The sequence below is a fragment of the Gymnoscopelus microlampas genome (assembly GCF_963454915.1).
Source record: "Gymnoscopelus microlampas genome assembly, chromosome: 6".
NCBI lineage: Eukaryota > Metazoa > Chordata > Actinopteri > Myctophiformes > Myctophidae > Gymnoscopelus > Gymnoscopelus microlampas.
In genome coordinates this window covers 30,972,187-30,994,729 of record NC_139943.1, presented here as the reverse complement: position 1 = coordinate 30,994,729, position 22,543 = coordinate 30,972,187, and the positions used below count along the sequence as shown (strand labels likewise).

At 42.2% G+C, this 22,543-nt stretch overlaps 1 protein-coding gene across 1 annotated transcript in view; it reads left to right on the top strand.

The window, feature by feature from the left end:
* Positions 1-22,543, top strand: part of LOC311047444 (cadherin-13-like) — a 249,065-nt gene that overhangs the window by 128,818 nt on the left and 97,704 nt on the right. The window contains exons 4-5 of the mRNA XM_084060172.1: positions 1,963-2,076; positions 11,004-11,156. Of these exons, the coding sequence (XP_083916298.1) occupies positions 1,963-2,076; positions 11,004-11,156 (267 nt within the window). The remainder of the gene's footprint in view (positions 1-1,962; positions 2,077-11,003; positions 11,157-22,543) is intronic.

The following is a 22,543-nucleotide window of genomic DNA, read 5'->3' as shown; positions in this document are numbered from 1 at the left end:
CCGGGCCAATGAGGATTGGCCCGAGGGAGTTAATGTGAAGCTTCTGTATATCATCGCCAGGGGGCGCTGATCCCCATATGTGAACAGCTCGTTCGCAATTTATAAAACCGGGGTTACGTAAGTAACCTATAGTTCTCATTTACAATGTAATGAAACGAAACAATCCAGGATTGAGTCCACGTGGTCCTTCCCTGAAAATGTTGATGTGCAACGTTTTTGGGGTTCAAAAACCCTATGATTGGCAGAAACGTACAGTGTAATGTTTTCTCTGGCAACCAGGCTGGAATAATATACACTACAGCAAGCTGTGTGTGTGTGTGTGTGTGTGTGTGTGTGTGTGTGTGTGTGTGTGTGTGTGTGTGTGTGTGTGTGCGCGTGCGTGCTGATTCCTATAGGTCACAGCCTCCATGTTAACAGTAATAACTTGTCTCGTTCATAGTGTCAAAGACAGGCGTTATTTTCTTTCAACACCTCAGCCAACAGAGGGACCCTGACTGCATCAGCGATCACAGAGTGAAAACATTTCTTCTCACAATATATAACAAGAACCTTGATGAAGATGAAATGAGATTATTCTGTTGTGTTCCCAAGCATGAAAGGAACATTTCAAATTACCTTCCTCTGCATACACAATAGCTTGGCTTGGTGAAAACCTTGTCATCTCTCAGTTGTTCATATTCACTCTCTTTTCACATTGAACTCCTGGGGGAAAGTAATAAGAAAAATGTCTTAAAGAATTGAATTTGAAAACTTGAGTATGAATTTGTAATATGGTTGATGTCACGCTCCTCTCCTCTGCTTTACAATGGCAGTATTTTCATAATTCAAGTATTCAGCACTGAATTAAAGTATAACATTTTAAGTATCTACTATCTCATAATTGTATACCTCTCCTTCATGTCCTCCAGGCCTTCTTCCCTCCTTGACCCATCTCACTGCTCTTGTGCTTTCTCAATAATTGTTGGCATCTTCCCATTCAACACATTCTCACTCCCAACCCATAACATGCTTGGGCAACATGTGACCGGACGTCAGCTTGGGACGCAAAAGGTGCCCATGTCGCATCGCCTGTTGACGAGGACAAACTGATTCTCACCCTATTCGTATGCAACTTGAACGGTGTTGACTCAGCTTCGCACCGCTCAGCACAGGCATTCGCTCGGCTAGTGCCTCGATCAGGCGTGCCTCTCACGGCTCAAGTCTGCTTCTGATGGCTTGTCTTCCTTGTGTTAAATGTTTTAATGGCGCGTCAACATGCTAGATGCAAAAGGGGTACCTTTCACCTCCCATGTTGACATTATGGTCATTGCTTCCCAGCTTGTCTTATATATATTGAGTTGGAAGTGAGAATGTGTTGTTCCATTCAATCTTCCATATTCACAGTCATGGAATGTGCAGGAATTACACATGTAAGCGATTCACAAGCCAGTTGTCCTCAAAACCCCCTATCACTGTGACTGGCTGATACGCACAGAGGTAGCGCATAAAATATTGTGGAGATGCAGTGACAGTGTAGTGAGTGTTGAAGTTCAAGGACATCAGACAATTACTGTTTACCTCTGGAGGTGTGTGTGGAATATAGTCTAGCTTGAGAGTATCAAGGAATGTGGTAAGTGGGCAGACTCAGTAGACAACTTAATGTTATAGAGGTGAAGATTTATTCACAATGCTCTCCACGTCACACATACTGTACCTCAGTCAAGAAAATATAAAGACAATATGACCCGGAAAATGTACTACTTACTTCACAGATACCGTACATGCTGATATCCCAACTCACTTTATAATAAACCGGTTCAAATCTGAACCGGAAACATGTATGTATTCTTTGTAGCGTTTGGACACAAATCGCTGAGCGATCAGGCACATAACTATAGGATTTTTTCCCCCCTCAATTGCATACTGTAACTGCATGCTGTGTGCGTGCGTTCATGTGTAATGTGTTTATCCTCTGTGTTGCAGGACATCCTGGGTCTTGGTCAGACGCTGTCCTACAGGTCTAAGAGATCCCTGCTGGTTCCACCTATGATCGTCACAGAGAACCAGAGAGCCCCCTTTCCAAGGATCATTGGCAGGGTGAGGAACACATGGGCTGATCTAGCGCAAGCAACTTACCAAGGGTCCCAACCTCCAAGTTGCAATTCCTTCCACTGACAGCCCTATTCATGACACAGAAAAGTCCAATCTGATTGTATTAAACGACGATAAACTCACCAATATTGCGCCTCTATGGACAGCTTGGGTTATCCTCTTTGTTTCTTTAGATTCTTTGTTTCACAAAAATACAACGTTATCCTTTTATAAGCAACTTTATGTCGATTAACAGGCATGATACTTTTAATTGTTCTCCTTCTTTTTCTGAGTTGTACACCTGCGTTACCTGTGTGTGCTCATTACCACCTGGCGTGTGACTGAAGTTGTTTTGGGCAGTGCTCATTTTAAATCCCTCAACGTTCTGCTTCAAAATGCAGGATGGTGAGTGATCTAAAATGAGCATTTCCCACAAGCTGGTGATAACAAGAACACATACAGGTAACACAGGTGTGAATCACAGCATAAGAAGAAGAACACATGGCTTCACAGAGTTTATTGAGAGAAAGTTGCTCGTGGAACCATACATTACATTTAGCCCCATATGTATGTCTCTGTTAGTCTTTGATGGATCTCGGTGTGACAAGCACCTTTGTTGAGGCCGAACACTTTAGGATCAACCACATCTCTCTGTGCCCATTCACACCGGCATTTGAAAACATATTCCAAACTGAGCCCTGCTCATCATAGATAATTGCACACTAGAGCCCCATCATCAGAGCCAGAGCCTCCTGTTTATGCTAACACTGTTCTCTGTGTGAAACCTCAGGGGGGCTGAGAGGACCAGGGACACAGTGTGAGATCGCAAGCTTTCATTTGGTGGGTTGTGAACAGTCCGCAGGGGGCTGTGCACAGAGAGAGAGAGAGAGAGAGAGAGGGAGAGGGAGAGAGGGAGAGAGAGTGAAGTGAGAAGGTTCAAGGTGTTACTGAGATTTTGTAGTAACGTGATGTGATCATTAGCAATCAAACAATTCCATTCTACAACTACTTCCTCTGCACCCTCTCACCATACACTATATCAGGGGTGGGCAACTTTGATGATGGAGAGGGCCACTATATTTCCACACTCACTCCAGAGGGCCACATTGCATATAGGGCCACATTGCATATACTGTCCGGCAAACACCTCTTCTCTCCGTATTTTAACTTTTTTCGTAAATGAATGCCATACTTCGACCATTTCACACAAAAGTAGCAAAAATAGCAGATCTACAAGCTCAAAACGCGCTGCACCGCAACGCGTTTTGAGCTTGTAGATCTGCTATTTTTGCTAATTTTGAATTGGAATCCAGGTTAGTTTTTGTTGCATGTTTGGAATTGTAACAGCTGAAATCAATAATATATCAGTATTCCGATATTTATCTGCGGGCTGCATTAAGTGATGCTGGGCCGCCAGTATGCCATGGCGGCCATGTATGCACTATATCTTCATCACTTCGTCTGTCCATCCACTCTATACCGTCATCACTCCCTCTCCATCCATACATCTTCATTACGCTCCAGCCAGACTCCATCCTTTAATGACAGTCAGGTTTGTAGAGGGTTGCCCATTAGTCCGACAAATCTTAGATTAGTGAGATGTTATGTTTAGCATTGTTTTTGTGAGGTTAATGTTAGGGTTAAGGCGAGGGTTAGGCATCGTTTTTGTGAAGTTAAGCTTAGGGTTAGGCTTATAGGCTTAGTTATAATGTGCACCGTCTGACCAATTGTATGGTCTGTCGGACTAATTAAGTGAAATTGTTTTGTTTTTTTACACTTCTTATTCAACATTACTTCCACTTGGCAGATGTTCATTTTTCAATTTATCAGCCCCTCTCTCTGGGAGAGAGGCAGTCAGCAGCAGGAGACATTTCTGGTTCTAGTGTTTGTATGCTGGACTGTGTGGAAGCAGTGCCTGGATGTGTGCTTTCTCAACATGTGTACTACTGTATATTCACAGTTGCATACTTTCATGTCATTGACTCCCAGTGGAGGAGGAACCTTGTTGCATTCCGTCACACCTCCTGCTGGCCGCAGGATTGTTTTCATAGACGGGGCTCTGTCGCTGAAACGTGAACTCTTTCAAGATATATATGCTGGTACTGAATCCTGTGAGGTTTCATTCAAATCAGACCACAAATGGTGGCAGTAGAGCAATGAGAAGAATAACGGACGGCCGGACGGACGGACGGACGGAGGGAGGGATGGATAGACGAAGGACATACGATACCAAAATAATAGTTGGTGTATAAAAATGAATAATTTTGAGACATGACTCCATGTGAATTCCATCCATACCATGGTCATTTAAGACAGAGAAGACTGTGTTTGGTTCACTGAACTGATGCTTTGGAGCATACAAACTCTCACTCTCACACTTGCAATACATTTGCTATACTGTCACTGCAACAATTCAACGCATTCACACAAAGAAGCAATGGGTGAATGCACGCACAAACACAGGCGCGCACACACTGATAAAATTTACACTTAAGCATATTGTTTTTGCTTATTTTATTTCGGGGGGCTGTCACTCTGGCTTGAATTTATCAGCTTGAGATGTCACCAATTTCTACTCGTGGATCCATCTCAGCTGTCCTTGCTGTGGTTGCTGTCAGTTCTTCAACGTGTGTTTATCCTTCCTCACCTCAGGGTCAGGCTCACAAATCAACAGGACGCCTCTGACATGACATGACAGCTCCAATAAAACAGTGCTGTCTGCAGGAATGAACCCCCAGCTAATATAGCAAGGAGAACAGACACGTCTTCTGTACAGAGCACATCCTGCCTCTCTGTGCCTGTCAGCACACCTCCTTTTCATTTCTCCTCCCTGTCTTCATCCCTGCTACCATGTGGCTGTCAACTAGTTTATATTTTGTCTTTATTCCTACAATCTTTCATACCTTCATTCTTACTTTATGTAGCTCACTCAATCAATGTCCCTCTCTCTTGCTCTCTCCCCCCCCTCTCCTTTTCTCCCTTTCTCTGTCTGGCTGTCCCTCTGTCTGTCTCTCTCTCCCTCTCCATCCTTGTCACTCTTCCCATTTCAACCAAAATAAGAATAATGTAATTGATTCTCTTACTGTACAGTATGTGATCTACAAAGTAAACTACAAAAGTTTATCACTACAAAGTGTAGCAGCCAGCCACACACACACACACCCACACACACACACACACACACACACACACACACACACACACACACACACACACACAGACACACACACACACACACACACACACACACACACACACACACACACACACACACACACACACACACACACACACACACACACACACACACACACACACACACACACACACACACACACACACAGTGGAAGCATTGTTTACTCTAATTAATGCTTTGTCTTATGAAGAACAGAATGATCCTCCCTTTTAATCTTTTCTTCAACTGGATAATCATCATCAGACCTGTCTATGGTAGCTGTTTGCAAATGCACACATATGCACATGCACATGCACAAGCAGAGGATAAGAAGAGCTTTGAAATGGTGTAAACAGCATGTTTGTGTGGTTTGAACCATCAGAGGTGTTCTACCCTTCAGAGCTTAACAGAGGAGTGTGACTGACTGTGTTGCTGCCTGTAGTTAACAAGGCTAGAACCCCTGTCATTAGCTGCAGGCGATATAGAATCTGCCGTCACTTTTATTTTTCATTATTCTCTTTTGATGTCTTGCTTTTTTATATTTCAATTGCTTTGGGAATATCAGATGGATTCATTAGCCAACGAAAGCAAAACATGAATGATTCAGTGTCCTCTTAAAAGTCAGCCTCTTTGTTAACGATGACGTCAGGCATACAAACAACGCCTCCAAACAGTCCCGCCACCCCTACACAATAGATGCTGCACTTGTTTTGACTCTTTAGTTGTTTCCATGAAGGGTCCCTCAACTTCCTTGTCCTGTTCAGGCCTGATTTGATTGGCTGCTATTAGAATCAAGAGGGTTTATTTGTCACTTCTCTACAGGCAGCAAAATGCTATTAGCGCGGGCCTACCTAACCAATCAAAGGGCAGTTAATTGCCCCATTGTTCTCTCTGTGTGCTGTGATGAGGTGTTGTTGTAGCCTCCTCATCATCATGGCGCTATAGGAGGACTCTACCTCTACTCATCCCTCTGATTAGCAGGCAAGAGTGGAAGCTCAATCACACAGGGTCCCTGCTCTGCTGCAGCGTGACAGGCATGCATGTTCTGTATTCACTCGCATGCATACATACTATATACTGTTCCCATGCATACATACAGTACTGTATGTATATTATATCTATACTGTGTATGTATATACACATGCATACAGTACATTCACATGCACACATGTGAATGTGTTGGATAACATTGGATAACTGTGATGCTAGTGTCTTAATGTAAGGAAAAACAGAGTAGCGACTCTCGAGATATTTTACTAGGGTTGTAGTGGAAAAAGACAAATCATAAAGACAAATCATTCAGAGTTTTAATAGTGTTCTAAAAACCATAGGCGCTGGTCTACAGGGATGTGGGTAAAACGGTGATATTGTCAAGTGAGTCATCCTTCACTGTATTTTACTGTAAAACCCTGAATTATTTTGAAAAATTAAACTAAGTTTGAATTTGTCAATTAGTGGGTTTCCCTCAACAGTCACTGTTGAGTCACCCTGCACTCATACCGTTACTAATGTAGTCTCACCCCTCATAATGGCTGCAAGAGAAACAGCGACCTGGAGTCATTCACTTCTAATCAGCACTGGGCCAAATGGAAAGACTGGGTGAAATTATGGCTGCTGATGAGATATCTAAAGAAAGTTTAGCAGGCTTCAACTTTATACAAATAAGCAGTTACTCTAGTATAGCAATTATTTTTTCAACAGAAGCTAACATTTGCACAATTAACAATTCATTGACTGACAATGGAAGCAATGTCTTGATTCACGTACATATTTTGTAGTACAATAAATGAGTTTGATATTGAAATAGAACGGAATGGAATAGAATAGAATAGAATAGAAATACTTTATTGATCCCCAAAGGGAAATTAGGCTGCTTGTTTAAAGTTATGATGTTTTGGACTTTCAGTGCATGTATTGCTTTGCATAATTTGTAGCCGGTAAATCAGAGTCTAATTGTGGGTAATTAGTGGGTATAATGAGATAGTAATCATTCATTTTATAAGAAATAATGATTGCTAAATACAGTTAAATAGCATTGCTATTGCAATGACATGACTTAGAATTTGCCACGTGTAAACTATACAAATATAGCTGCAGTAGGCAAGTGAAGATCTGCTCATTTGCAATGAATTAATTAAAGCCCTTTAAATACATACATGTTATGGTCATCTTCTCCATGATTTACCAACCAAAGAAAAGTAATTAGAATATAAATAGCATCTAATTACTAATAGAATGGGCTGACTACCCATGAACTGACCATTAGAAACATGACTAGAACACATACACAATCAACCTCCTGTATCCTGTATTTATCATTGACAGATTATTGTGTGTCTCAGTCATCGGTTTTTCAACTGCAGGTTCTGAGAGAGAGAGAGAGAGAAATGATGAAGTGAGAGACGGACAGTTAGTTTATTAACGAGGATGGTTCTTGTCAGAGAGTAACAAGCGAGGAGCGAGGACCATGTGGAGGAGAGGGACGAGAGCGATTGAGAGAAAAATGAAGTGGCGCTAGAGATAAATGACAGAGTGGCTTGAAGGGTGGAGAGCTCCATCTCACATGCACTTTCAAGCAGTGGTGGAAGAAGTACTGAAGTATTTTACTTATGTAAAAGTAGCAATACCACAATATAGAAATACTCTGTCACAAGTAAAAGGACTGTGTTCAAAATTTTACTTGAGTAAAAGTACAAAAGTATTGGCATCAAAATCTACTTGAAGTACCAAAAGTAAAAGTTCTAAAATGATTGAAAATAGCAGATCTACAAGCCCACAACGCGTCGCATCGCGACGCGTTGTGAGCTTGTAGATTGGCTATTATGTATAAAATAGGGCTAAAGTGGTTAATGTATGTTTTATAATAATTCATATCTGCAAAGTAACTAGTAACTAAAGTTTTCAAATCATTGTAGTGGATTAAAAGTACAATAGGTAAAAGTATTGAAACTTGGAAGTACTCCAGTAAAGTAAAAAATATCTCAAAATTGTACTTAAAGGGCAAGACCACTTTGGTAGAGGTTTGCCTTGCCATTATGTAACTCCAAAGGTGGACAAGAAATCAAAAATAATTGCTCCATTGATTAGAAATTGATAATTCAAAATATACTCCTCTTTGACTTTGTACTGACATTGTACGGTAAAACAGCACAATGAAATGTGCCGTATCGAAAATTGAAAAAAGTGCAATGTGAACTTTTTTTCAGAAAAAAGCACCACTTCGCGTAGGTCTACGCGACTGGCACGTGGCGGCTTTAAATAGGTTTGCGTAGATCAACGCGACTGGCACTCAATGGGCGACTTCACCCATTTTCAACCTGCCATAATTAGGCAGTTTTTTTTTTCATTTTTTCAAACAAGATTTCAAATGTTTTATTGTTTTTTTTATTAACGTGAGAACAATGGCTTCTATTATAGCATGCTAACTTTCCAGGAATAGAAATTCTGCAGTTTCTATTAGCTTGGATTCCTAATCGATGATGTCACTGGTAGGCAGGTTTCTGAACTGTCCACAGCCCTCCTCTGAGACACAGACCGAGTAGTAGAGTAGTAAACGGTACCATATTATCATGAGCATTAGTGAGGACCAATTATATGAAGATAGGTTGAAAATGGGTGAAGTCGTCCTTTTAGTACTTGAGTACATGTACTTAGTTACTTTACACCACTGCTTTTAAGTGGAGAGTAGAAGATGTTCTTCTTCAGCCCGTGTCCCTCACATGCAGAGAGAAGTGTCTCATTAAAGGTGACCTCCTTGCATCCCTGTGGTGCTGAGGCACGGTGGAGATGAGACATTCTTGACAGAACTCATGAAGTTGATGAGGGTCAGTGGAGGGCAGGACGATGATTGACATGCACTGTATGTGTGTGTGAACTCACTTTGGCATGGATGTGTGTGTGTGTGTGTGTGTGTGTGTGTGTGTGTGTGTGTGTGTGTGTGTGTGTGTGTGTGTGTGTGTGTGTGTGTGTGTGTGTGTGTGTGTGTGTGTGTGTGTGTGTGTGTGTGTGTGTGTGTGTGTGAGAGAGAGAGAGAGCAACACTGTTGACAGGTAGATTCGACAGGTAAATGTAATGTGCTGGAAGGTAATTAGTTTTCATACTGACAGATCAATTATTTGGTAACAATTCCAGTGGAATACAAGCTCTGTATGTACTCTTGTAATACAATTGAAATAGTAAAACAGAGCATCAAGGATCATTTAGGGGAAATGTAAATAGACTGTCACTACAATGTACAGGCTACTTATGAATACACCCTGATTATTAGGGGTGTGCCGATACACTAATTTCACGAAACGGTACAATACGATATTGGGCTCACAACTTCGATACGATTTCGATACGATACGATACGATACGCACTTTTTTATTATGAAAATATATGGGGGAGAAAAAAAGCAAATATGCAAACAAATAATTCTGTTTTTGCATTATTCAGACATGCAAACTTGTAGCTTTTCAGCTACAATAGCCGTTTTGTATCCAAATAGGGCAATAGTGTGACACCTGACACGAAAAAAAAAAAACATGTTGTCACCCTTTTCACCTCGGGGCTGTGTGCATGCCTGATTATTATTGTTAAAAAATAAAAAAATAAAAACGATATTTTTTTTCCCAAAACGATACATATCGTCACGAAAACGCATTGCGATATATCGCGGGACGATATATCGGCACACCCCTACTGATTATACATGGAATTGAAAGAAGAAAACACTACACAATTATGCACACAGTACATACAGTATGATGCTTCTTTTTATAGTTTATGACATAGTTTTGATTTCTCCTGATTTGATCTCAAGGAGTGGTGGACAGTAATTTAAGTACATTTACTTGAATATTGTACTTATGTACATTTTCAAGTATTTGTACTGTACTTGAGTATTTTAATATGGTACTTTTCACTCCACTACCCATATGAAGGTTGTCATTACTTGTTACCTTTAAGCTTTGATGTCAGCTGTTGAATGAATTTATCTTATGAATGTGTTTGGTCGCAGAATTAATTCTCAGCTGATGGACAGTACAATAGAAGTAATCACCAACAAATTGTTAAATAGAAAATGTCGATTTGATTGCATTTCTATCCTAAAGTTTGTATTGGTGTTTCTATAGGCTTTGTGTAGCATAGTGGTTCGACAAGAAAGTAAATTCATTCCTTAGGTTGGTTGAAAGAGTTACACCAGGTTCTGTAAATGCATTGTGCAAACAATACTTCAATGTGGTGATATAAAAAACAATTCTGTTGAATACTGGAGCATTTATAAAAGCAAGTAATACTTGACCAGCGGTATCTATACTTTGACTCAAGTAATGGGTTTGTCTACTTCAGGGCTTCCCAAACTTTTTCACTTGAGACCCAAAAGAGAATTTTGGTGTTTTCCTGCTGCTGTGTGTGTGACTCTAACATGAATCAGGTTTTTTTTTAAATCTTGTTTGCTGTTTTACTGAATATAAATCTAATGTTTTGGTGTATTTTTGTGTGTTTGTTTGTCTCACCTGCCTGTTCCTGTTGCTGTGGTACCTCTGTATGCTGCTGGCCATGACAGTCCCATGTGAGTACAGCTATCTTAACTCTCCAGGTCACGGTAAAGGTGTCAAATAAAACCGCATTGTCAGACAACTTACACGTGCGTATGCGTATGCGTGTGCGTGTGCGTGTGCGTGTGCGTGTGCGTGTGCGTGTGCGTGTTTGTGTGTGTGTGTGTGTGTGTGTGTGTGTGTGTGTGTGTGTGTGTGTGTGTGTGTTTCACAGGTGATCTCAGCAGAGAAGAGGGTGAACCATATGTTTCATCTGACAGGCCCTGGTGCTGACCAGGATCCCAGAGGTGTGTTCACCATCGACATAGATACAGGAGACGTGTCAGTCACGCGCTCACTGGACCGAGAGGCCATTGACTCCTACCAGGTCAGTCAACTGATTCTCACCACAGTGAATCTATAGTGTCCCTATAGTGTTCATAATTTAAACTGCTAATTTGTTGATTCATTGTGTAATGACACATTTTCCATTGCAACAATTTGGTTACAGTTGCACTTCTTTTTGGTTAAGGTTTGGTTGAAGGAGTAGTTCACCCAAAAAATGGCTTCAATTACACACCCCATGAAGCATTGAATTCATGGAGTTTTTTTTTTTTTTGTCGCATTCCTAAGCCAAATCAAAGAGTCTCCTTTGAGTCTCCTACCGGATACATTAGCATCTTCCCGCCGGTAATAAAATTATTGCCTTAGGAATGCGACAAAAACAAAAAAATCTTCATGAATTCAATGCTTCATGGGTAATTGATAGCTAGTCATTTTGGTTATTTGGTACGCCGTCATGTCACGGTCACACGACGGACGCCAGCCAAATAGATAAATTGACCGGAGCTTCCAGTTCTTCTGAGGCACCAGGTTACATACGTAACCTAACGTTCCACGGTCAAATCATATTGATCTTATCTTATTTTCAAAACCGGACAAGAGCCTTGGATATTGAGCTGAGAGCAAACTGTTAACTAGAAAGGCGCAATTTGGGGAAATTGCAAGTGTGGTTGCACCGACACGAGTCGGGGGTTGCAGCCGCCGGGACCCGAGGAATGCGCTGGGAGGAATAGCGTTAAGGACACACCTTTTCAGCACTTACACCAGACAATCTTCAAGAATCTGATGCTGATCTGAGTGATCAAGATGACCAAACAGATAATCCTGAAAAGTAGAAGAAACATTGATCTTTCTGACATTCTGGTACATTTGTACAAGACCCCAGCCAAGTCTTTCCCCTGTTCCAATTCAAGTCACAGGCTTTTTTTTTAGTGTATACCGCCAAAACTGTGGGAGGAGTAGCATGCCAAACTTTTGGGTTGCTCTAGAAACAAAGAAATAAAGTCACCCAAGTACCCTTTCAGGCAACCACACTAATAAGATGACTGGATACCAACAACACCTGTGAAAGGAGGAGAGAGGAGGGGAAGGGGCCAGAGACGCATACAGTAATACATACATACAATGCATGCATCGTATGTATCTCTTATTCTCTTTGTGCAGTTGGTGTAAGAGTTGGATGAAGTGTATGTCATTCAGAAGTTTTCTTTTTGACCAGAATATGAGATGGTTATGGTTTGTATAATGATGGTCTCACTTGTTTCAACTGTACGGATGAGCCTGCAGAAGAAAGACAAAGTTGTTTTTTTTTTTTTTACAGCATACAGTATATTCTCTTTCAGTCAGTTCAGTCAAACATACAATGAATGCACAACATGGATGGACATTGAATACGATAGTGTTAGAAAAGAATATCTGATATTCATTTTGACCAATAAATATTGACTATCTGACAACGAAAGGAAAGGAAAGGAAAGGAAAGGAGATGCTTAGGCTATTATCTGAAAAAATGTGAAAATCTACAGTTTAATGAAATGCCGAAATGGGATGCCAGGGTTAATGTGGTTAATGAGGAGTGGAAGATTTGACATTCAGGGTGAGAGGATGATGAATAAAGATGGAATGAGGAAGGAATGGTTATAATTCAGAGATGCAGCTGTGTGTCAGCTACACTTTTTCTAATTGGTTAGGCTTGTCTGTTCAGTGTATGTTCACTGTCTGTATTAGGCTATGTTCAGACTGGCAGCCCAAATCAGAGTTTTGGCCTATTCAGACTGGAATCCTATTCTTTTTTTATTTTTTTTATCAAATCAAAAAAAAGTTTAAAGATAAAAGTTTGAGTCAGAATACACCAATCCGATCTGATCACTTCCAGATTACAGTCAGTCCTTAAGATCATAATTGAGAAACAAATTGGATTTCCCTGCAGTCTGAACAAGCCCAATTGTCATCACGGCAGCAAATCCTATCTTGAGATTAGGATTTGGATAGGATAGTGTATTCTTGGAATTGGGATAGTGTGATTTTAGTTTTAGTTTTTTAATCCAGTTAATCTGCAAACTGCCCCAAACTGCCACACCAGCTAGCCGGACTGTTTTCCCCTTGCTGCGTCTTTACTCCACGCTGTTGAGGCTTTGGAGTACGCAGAATTTCACTGCAGTGTTGCTACTGGCTGTATTGTTCACAGGTGAGAAATAAAGAACACACACACACACACACACACACACACACACACACACACACACACACACACACACACACACACACACACACACACACACATTGTAAAAGTTGATTAAACACCTATTTTTAGCAGTGCCAACCACTCTACATTTGACTCTGTCCGTATGTCTGTCCGTCCGTCCGTATGTTATGTCCGTGCGTATGTTTGAACACAAGGCAAGGTAGTAACACATGCGCCACTTCAACACACACACACACACACACACACACACACACACACACACACACACACACACACACACACACACACACACACACACACACACACACACACACACACACACACACACACACAAGCCAATACTGCACACACGAACACACACACACACACACACACACACACACACACACACACACACACACACACACACACACACACACACACACTTGCCGTCCGTATGAGCACGGCGTATGAGCACGGGATGAGCACGGCAAAGAAGCAACACATACAAACGCACACACACACACACACACACACACACACACAGACTTGGAGATTGCCTATGCCGTCTCTCCTCTCATTGGCCACACGTGCCACTGGTTATCAAAGAGGGGTCCAGGGACCCCCAGCGTATGTTATGTCCGTCCGTCCGTATGAGCACGGGATGAGCACGGGATTTTAAACAGCTATAACGCCAGTTTGCAGCAAGCCACCACGTCCAAATTTGGTATGTGGACTTAGACCCCCAATAGGGACGAGCATTAATTGCTGAAGCCCCGCCCCCTCTGTCTTCCCATTGGCTGGCCTTTAAACAGCCATAACTCAAGTTCGCAGCATGCTACGGAGTACAAATTTTGTACATGGACTAAAACCACCAATAGGGACGAACTGTAATTACTTAAGCCCCGCCCCCTCTGTCTGCCCATTGGCTGGGCTTTAAACAGCCATTATTCCAGTTTGCAGCATGCTATCAAGTACAAATTTGGTAAGTGGACTCAGACCACCAATAGGGACGAACTGAAATGAGTTACGCCCCGCCCCAAAGGCACCGCTTCCTTCACACAGGGTGTGATTTTTTTAAATAGTCCTTAATCAGAGCTGCATGTTCTGTACAGTGAAGTACAAGAGTTCTGATCAAATCCTGCAAACCAACAGAATTAACAAATTATGGAACACATTGAAATATGTGCCACATCTACAAAACTGAAAAGCCTGAAGCAGTTCTTATGAATTCATAAAATAGATTAGATGCCCTGAGTTCTTGCTGCCATCTTTGTGTCTGTGAGGACAGATGAGCTTAGTGTGTTCTCTGTTCTTAATTAAGACAAATTCACAGGTCCAAAACAAGTTTTGCACACTAAGACATGCTCATATGGTCTTCACTGAGTCTTCTCTATGTCATGCACTGTGACATGACAGACAGGAGAGAGAAAAGACTGAGGGAGAGAGGGAACAGAGGGTGGTGCTTTTCAGATCTGCTGTCACAAGACATCACATTGACTGCATTGAGCCCTCAGTTCCAAACACAAAAGAAACCCAGACAGAATTCAGGCGTTTTTTCAAACAATTTGCCCATTTCAGATGCCAAAGATAATAGTTCAAGTTAAGTCAAATGTAAAATCTATATTCCATCTAAGCAGAAGCCAATGTCAAAGACTAAGACAAAGACTACACTATGTCAATTCAAAACAATGTAACTTCCAATTGTCTTTGTTTTCTTCCTGGAAGCTCATATAATCCATTGTAAGTTGAAACCTCATTTGACCAGCTGCCCATGAAAACTATTCAAAATGTATTGTACAGTTTAAAAAAGCATTACAGTCAAGCAGAGAAGAAAATGTGAAGTAAGTGGTGCCATTGTTGAGTTTATTCTGTTTTACCTTTCCCTTATTACTGACTCTACTGCCTGCTCCCTTATTATTGACTCCCTACTGCCTGGTCCCTTATTACTGACTCCCTACTGCCTTATGCTCCCTTATTAGTGACACACACACACACACACACACACACACACACACACACACACACACACACACTCACACTCACACTCACACTCACACACACACACACTTGTGTCTGTTTGCTGTTCCACAGTAAATATTGACTTGGTTAGAGGCAGTGGTGGAAAAAGTACTCACATTTTTTACTTAAAAAAAGTATCAATACTGCAATGTAGAAATACTCTGTTAGAAGTAAAAGTCCGGAATTAAAAATGTACTCTACTTTACCAAAAGTAGAAAGTACTCATTATGCAGAATGTCCCATTTCACAAGTTTTCAAATGTTTAAAATGTATAAAACTCTTTCAACAGATCTACAAGCTCACAATGCGTAACATTGCGACGCATTGCTTGTAGATTGGCTATTTTCAAATGGCCGAAATGTACAGTATATAGGGCTGAAGTGGTTAATGTATGTTTTGTAATAATAATCCAAATCTACAAAGTAACTAGTAACTCAAGTTTCAGATAATTGTAGTGGAGTAAAAGTATAATATTAGCCTCTGAGATGTAGTGGAGTAGAAGTAAGTACTGAAAATTGGAAATTCTCCAGTAAAGTAAAAAATACCTCAAAATTGTACTTAAGTACAGTACTTGAGTAAATGTACCTAGTTACTTTACACCACTGAGTTAGAGGTTTGTTTTTTTGTTTGTTTGTAATATGTTTCATGTTGTTCCTTTGCTTGACCTCTCCTCGTTGTTATCATTCTACAGTTATGCAGCAGTTTGTGATTTACATTATTTATCTTGTGATCTGTAGTACTTTCATTGTGACTGACAGAGTAGCTACTATGCTGCCTCTATGTGTTACCTAACCAGCGAACAGTGTGTACAGATATCACAGCTGTCATCTCTACTGGGCAGAGTTATGATAGTACACCATTATATTGTAAGAAACGGAGGAGAATGCGGGGAGGAGTGGGACAACAGAGAGGATGAAGGAGAGAGGATGAGGAGCTGCTCAATATGACCTTGACTGCTTGGCTGTGTTTGCTACAGAGCATTGATATAGCGTATTGACAACGTCATAAACCAACAGCGACACATCTCACATTAGAAACGCTCCTTATTGATTCAAGGTCATCAATATAAATATCATGGTTCTTAGTGTTGTTTGATTTTGTGTGATGGATATGAGTGTTGACATTTACTGATATTTGCTTCGAGTGACTTTATGGAATTATGGACTTCAAAAACAACAACTGTATTCTCCATGGGGTTATGATAATTTTTCTGCAGTGTGATCAATCTATACCAGTCATTGACATCTCATGACATCTCATCCCATGGCATGATATTGATGGGGGGGGCACTTCCATGAACCGTGTGTGTGTGTGTGTGTGTGTGTGTGTGTGTGTGTGTGTGTGTGTGTGTGTGTGTGTGTGTGTGTGTGTGTGTGTGTGTGTGTGTGTGTGTGTGTGTGTGTGTGTGTGTGTGTGTGTGTGTGTGTGTGTGTGTGTGTGTGTGTTATAGGCCAAAACATTCATTCATACAGAAAACTTCTAAAGCGTTGTGTTTGCACTTCACTAATAGATGCAATAGATAGCCTACATATTGTAAGACATACCACATCATATATAAGCACGTCTACAGTGGATCTACGAATGTACATATACATGTGCATACAGTACACGTGAACATGCCTACAGTACAGAACAACATACACCCATCACCCTCTGGGTGATGTTCTTTTCATGTACAGTAGATGTGACTTTATGTTCATGAGGGCTGAGACAGTTGAAGCTTGTTGTTCAAATCCCACTCCTGTTTTCTGCTTGACTAAAGTGTATGTCTTGAGCTTTAGAGACCAGAGGCTACGCTGCCCTTCACAGTCACACCAAGATAAAGAACACACACAATCACACACACGCAAGCATGCACACATGCACCCACACACACACATACCCCTCAACTGAGTAAACAAACCTCTCTCCTACCTGTAAAAACTAATCTCCACAACATTCAGTGACACGACACCCCAGTCACACTGTAAACACCGGATGTATCAAGGGTGCATACACATAAAGGTTATGCTGAGCAAAAATCGACGCAAAGATCAGGATGTATAGAAAGAACTTTATGTGATATGGCACGTGCTTCTCCACATACTCTGCAGGTGGTGTATACATATTTCCAGGCAGTGTTTTGTGGTGACAGAATTGCGAGGAGAGATTATGCAGCAACTATTACAATAATATCTTATGTTTTGATATCCCAGCTATGTGCTGGTCCTGTGGAGAGAGTACTACAGTCTCTTCTCCTCCTCTAGGGACTGTGACTCTTGCCCTGTTCCACTTTTTAGCCTCCCTTTAGAAGTCTGAACGCTTTTTTCCCTCTTCTTCTTCCAAAATGCATTACTCTGAACCAGTGCTATTAGGCTTGAGCCAATTTCTCCCACTCACTTTTTATTTTATTTCATATGCCACTTATATTGTTTATCGTTTGCAACCTCTTGATCTAATGTTAAAACATAAACAGTAGTAATAATAATAGATAAACATAACTGAATATATACAGTACAATAACAATAGCATGCTGTGAGGTTCCTTGGCTATGTGCTGTTCATAATGTGAAACATTATAAAAGCAGTCCAAGCCTATCTTTTGTTGTCCCTGGCAACAGAGCCTTCAGCAGCACACAAAAGCTGATGTCATTGTACCTTGTGAAAGGAGAGGCTGTTCGGTGCTTTGAGACACCAGGGAGAGTCTTTGTGACTCTTTCCACTCCTTTCTCAAGCAGGATTATTTCTTATCTTGCCAGACAGCCAAGTTCTATTATTCTATCATTCTCAATACTTTCAAGAACCCACATTCCTTTCCCTTCTCCCATCTCACTTCCTGTGAAGACCTATTTATAAATCTATTGATATCATTTTCTCACAAAATTCTTCAATTTTGATGCAATGGAAAACATTTCAGTGAATCTTTTATGTTTATAGAGAGAGAAACCCCCCATCACACATAACTAAACACAAAATGATGAATTACAAGGGCATGCACACTTAGTGAAATGAGAGGACTTGTCTAATTTTCATTATTTACCGTTCATTAGGCATAGATGTTAAGATAATGAAGATTAATTAAGGCTTTTTTTCCATTAGTCCAATAGTGTCTGCTTTGCCGATGTCCTGTTTATGCCTTCTATGGCGTTCAGTCAGAATGAACACATTTCCTTTAGCTCCATTTGAAAGGCCTAGAGAGTACAATCTGTCTCTCTTAGTTGTTTAACACTGTGAGTGTTTTTAAAGGATACATGTGCTATGATGTGCAGTGATCTTATAATCTTGTAGCCTACATTTCAACATCTGAAAAAGTGTTCTATAATGCAAGACTCAGTTGTGTCTTGGGAAAGACCTCAGACTGAGGTACCACAGAATAGGTGGTTAGTGAGGTTCTGTTGTTCTTTTGGGATAGATAGTGATGTCACAGTTTAATTCCTCAGAGAAACAAAACACCTCCAAAATTGCATTTGTTGTTCAACAGCAAAATCTCTCTTGCTCATTGTTTTTCTCACACACTCTGATGTTCTATCTTTACCTCTCCCCTAGAGACATTATGGCGGGGGCCAGGGCATGTAATAAGAATACATGCCAGACATCGCAGTTATTATATCTCCAGACTTCAAAATCTCGGTGGGTTCTGTGGGGAGACATGCAGGACGTACTGTAGGTAGATGCAGCAGATGTGGACAGAAGTGGTTCTTTAACCTCTCATCTCACTGGACGTTTGCAAGAGGTTTAAAGGAGACACACCATGAATTTAAAAAAAATATATATATTTAATATCATATGGTGTATGTCCCTCAAACCATTTTCAAAAGGTTTGAGCCTAAATCAACACTCAGATATACTCATCCCAAGTCAATTCTCTCAGGCTTATAAAGCACTTTCACCTGCAATACCACATTGTCCTGTTTGGCACGGGGCGCTATTGAGTCAGTTTGTATGCATGTTATCTCCTGGTTCTGTGTGGAAAAAGTAAAAAAAATGAAATATGAAAAACGGGAGGAATTGTTCCCAGACGTGACGTAGGCAGGGGGAACAAATCTGACAGACTGTTTTCAGACCAATTTACATAGAAACTATAGGTTACTGGACGTAACCCCGGTTTTATGATAATATAAGCGAGATGTCTCGCTATGGGAGAGCGCCCTCCGGCGTGATCACACAGAAGTACACCTTCATAAACTTCCAGACAATTCTATTGGCTGGACTGACCTTCCTCTGACTGGAGGTCCCGCCCTCATCCTATATCAGTCAGTGGAGGGTCATTTTCCCTAATTCAAGATAACCTTTCTCTTCTCGTTCGTAAACAAGAAGGGTGTCTTTCGAGACATCTCGCTTATATTATCATAAAACCGGGGTTACGTCCAGTAACCTATAGTTTTATTTCAAATATTTCACTCGATGTCTCGCTATGGGAGATATAATACACTCCCTGATTGTTATCTCGAAGTCCAGAGTAACCAGCCTAGGGGCATGATCCCCGTGTCTGGAGGCTACACTAAGGACCGTACTGTATGCGCCACAGGGGCTGCAGTTACGTCCAAACTGTAGAACCTGGTAAATGTCAAGGCCTAACCCAACATGCCACACTGCAGACATCTCAGATGGAGACCCCCCCGAAGAGGGCCCATGATGTCGCTATTTCCCTTGTAGAATGTGCCCACAGTCCCACTGGGGCAGCATCCCACCACTGTAATAGGCTAACTGAATAGCCTCTAAAATCCAGTGGGAAAGTGTCTGTTATGCAATGGGCTAGTCCACTATCCGTGGAGCCCATGACACAAATAGCTGATCTGACTTTCTCAAAGCCTTAGATCTGCCAATGCACATTTCCAAAGCCCGAACCGGACAAAGGCAATGTAACCTTTCATCCTCTCATGAGGCGAAAGGAGGCGGATGAAAACGCATTAAAAGGTCACAAGGACACTTGGTACCAAGGGGTTCTTTAGCCCACACCCAGGTCTGGGTCTGACAACCACCCTTGTAGTCCCTTCCTTGAACTGTGTACACTCCCCGTGTACTGACAGTCCATGAAGATCACTGAGCTCTACAGTAGTCACTGAAGCCATCAGTAACACAGTCTTGATTGACAGTTGTTCTGTCAATCTGACACAGAGGCTCGGGAAGAGACGTTTGGTCCCTTCATGAACCGACAAATCAGGCAGTGCTGACCCACCGTCTCGGCCTCAAGCAATACGGCAGGCTGAGATAGCCTCCAAGTAGACTTTTATTGTGGAAAAAGCTCTGCCCTTATCCACTAAGTCCTGCAGAAGGACTTAATGGACATGGGTTTGGAACGGCACAGTGCGAGACGCCTATATAGGGTGCGATTTCTCGCACCTCATCTCAAACCGTTCTGGAGTAACCCCTCTGTACTCAGATTCATCCCCTCATGGGCTGAGCCCAGAGAGTCAGATGTTCTGGTCACAAATTAACTCGTCCCCTACTAGCGTTAGCATGTTTCTGCGTAACGGAAGTAGCCACGAGCGGTCGTACAGGACAGGTTCGACTGACACCCAGTGACCCCATTCTGGGGCCACCAGTATCACCATCAGCCCCTGGTCCCTCACTCTCATGAGTGTGGGAGCCAACAGGGACAGCGGAGGAAAACGTAAAAAGAGTTCCGAGCCATTTGTGCACTAGTGCATTTCGACCCAGAGGCACCACACCCTCCACTGAGAAGAACAACGGACATCCCGTGTCTTCCAGTGAGGCAAAAGATCCACCAGGGGGGCGATCAAACGATCCCAGACCCGTCCTGGTATCTCCGGGTGCAGAGACCAGTCGTCTTGAGAGGAATCACAGATTCCTCCAGCGACACAGCGCTGTCACACATTCCTTTGTGACCATTGACCAACACACGACCGCAACTGCCCAGCCGTCTTAGCGATACGGCTGAGGCCATCATACCTGTCATTCTCATGCACATTTTGAAGGAGACCCTCCGGCCCGTGCAAAATTGTGCCAGGCAGGACAAAAAGGACTGATCCTTTTCAGTGGCGGGCTGGCTTTGAACAATAGTGAGTTCAGAGTCCTGCCTGTGAAATTCGCTGTTTGTGCAGGCACCAACACGCAGTTGATCCTGAAAACTTGATTTCAGTAGGTGAGACACCACTTTCTGAGTATGCTGCCTTGCCGCTGATCCTTGAGTCGGCTTGTAGCAGCCCATCATCTTATGTAAGACGCTATGCGAGTGCCCTCTCTCCTCAGAGGGCCAATCGCAACCTGCGTGAATTCGACAAATACTCTGGGCTGAGGACGTTACAAACGGTAGCACCGTGTATTCGTAATTTTAACCTCAGAACCCTAACAACAGAGATTTCTGTGTGGTGGGTAAAAAGAGCATAAAAATAGGCGTCTTTCAGGTCTATCGATGTGAACCAGTCTCTCTGACGCACCATGCGGAGAGACGGATTTGATAACATCCTGAATTTGAACGCCATTAGATACTGATTGAGGGCTCTTAGGTCCAGTATCAGACGCAGCCCCCCCCCATTCTTTTTTGACCAGGAATAGCACGAGTAGAGCCGCTGTTAGCTTGGTCTCTGGGTATTTCCTGTACAGTTCGTCTTCTTAACAGGGAGAATTATCTTCCTGTAGAAAATCGCCCGCCTGTCCCCTGCTTAAGGGAAGATCGCTTCCACTAGCCTGGGGAGGTCTCGAGGCGAACTGTAGTATACATCCCTGGATATAGAGTGCAGCACCTACTGTGGTGTGTTGCACCTTATCCATTCCAAATATCATACAGTGGGGTTCCTACAACACTGGTTAGGCTCGATTGTGGTGCCGTGGCGCCATATAGTGGTTGAACAGAGTCGACCGTGAGCCGTTCCCTTGGGGACAGGGCGTAATCGTCCTCTCTTCATGGCGAGTATTCGCCCCGCTACCCTGAAGTGTCTGTGAGACCTCTGTGGTAGCGAGCGTGTGTCCCTTATGTTCTGGTTTTGTCCTGTTTCATTTCTTTTCGCCGTGCCCCTGAAATTCAGGCTGTAACGGTTTGAATTTTATTGGAGAAACAGGTAGAGAGGGTTCAATTTCTAATAACCACTCTGATGTTTTGCCAAGGAGACATCTTGGTCATAGTATCAGCGAACCTGGGTTACAGTCGTAACTCATGATTATACTTACACAACATTATCCACATAATGTATAGTGTGTAAAGTCATTCTCCTTTCCATCGGGCGGTGGAGCGTGTTCGCTCCGCCCGGTCACCAGAACTCCAGGACCACCAGAGAGAGAGGGGGA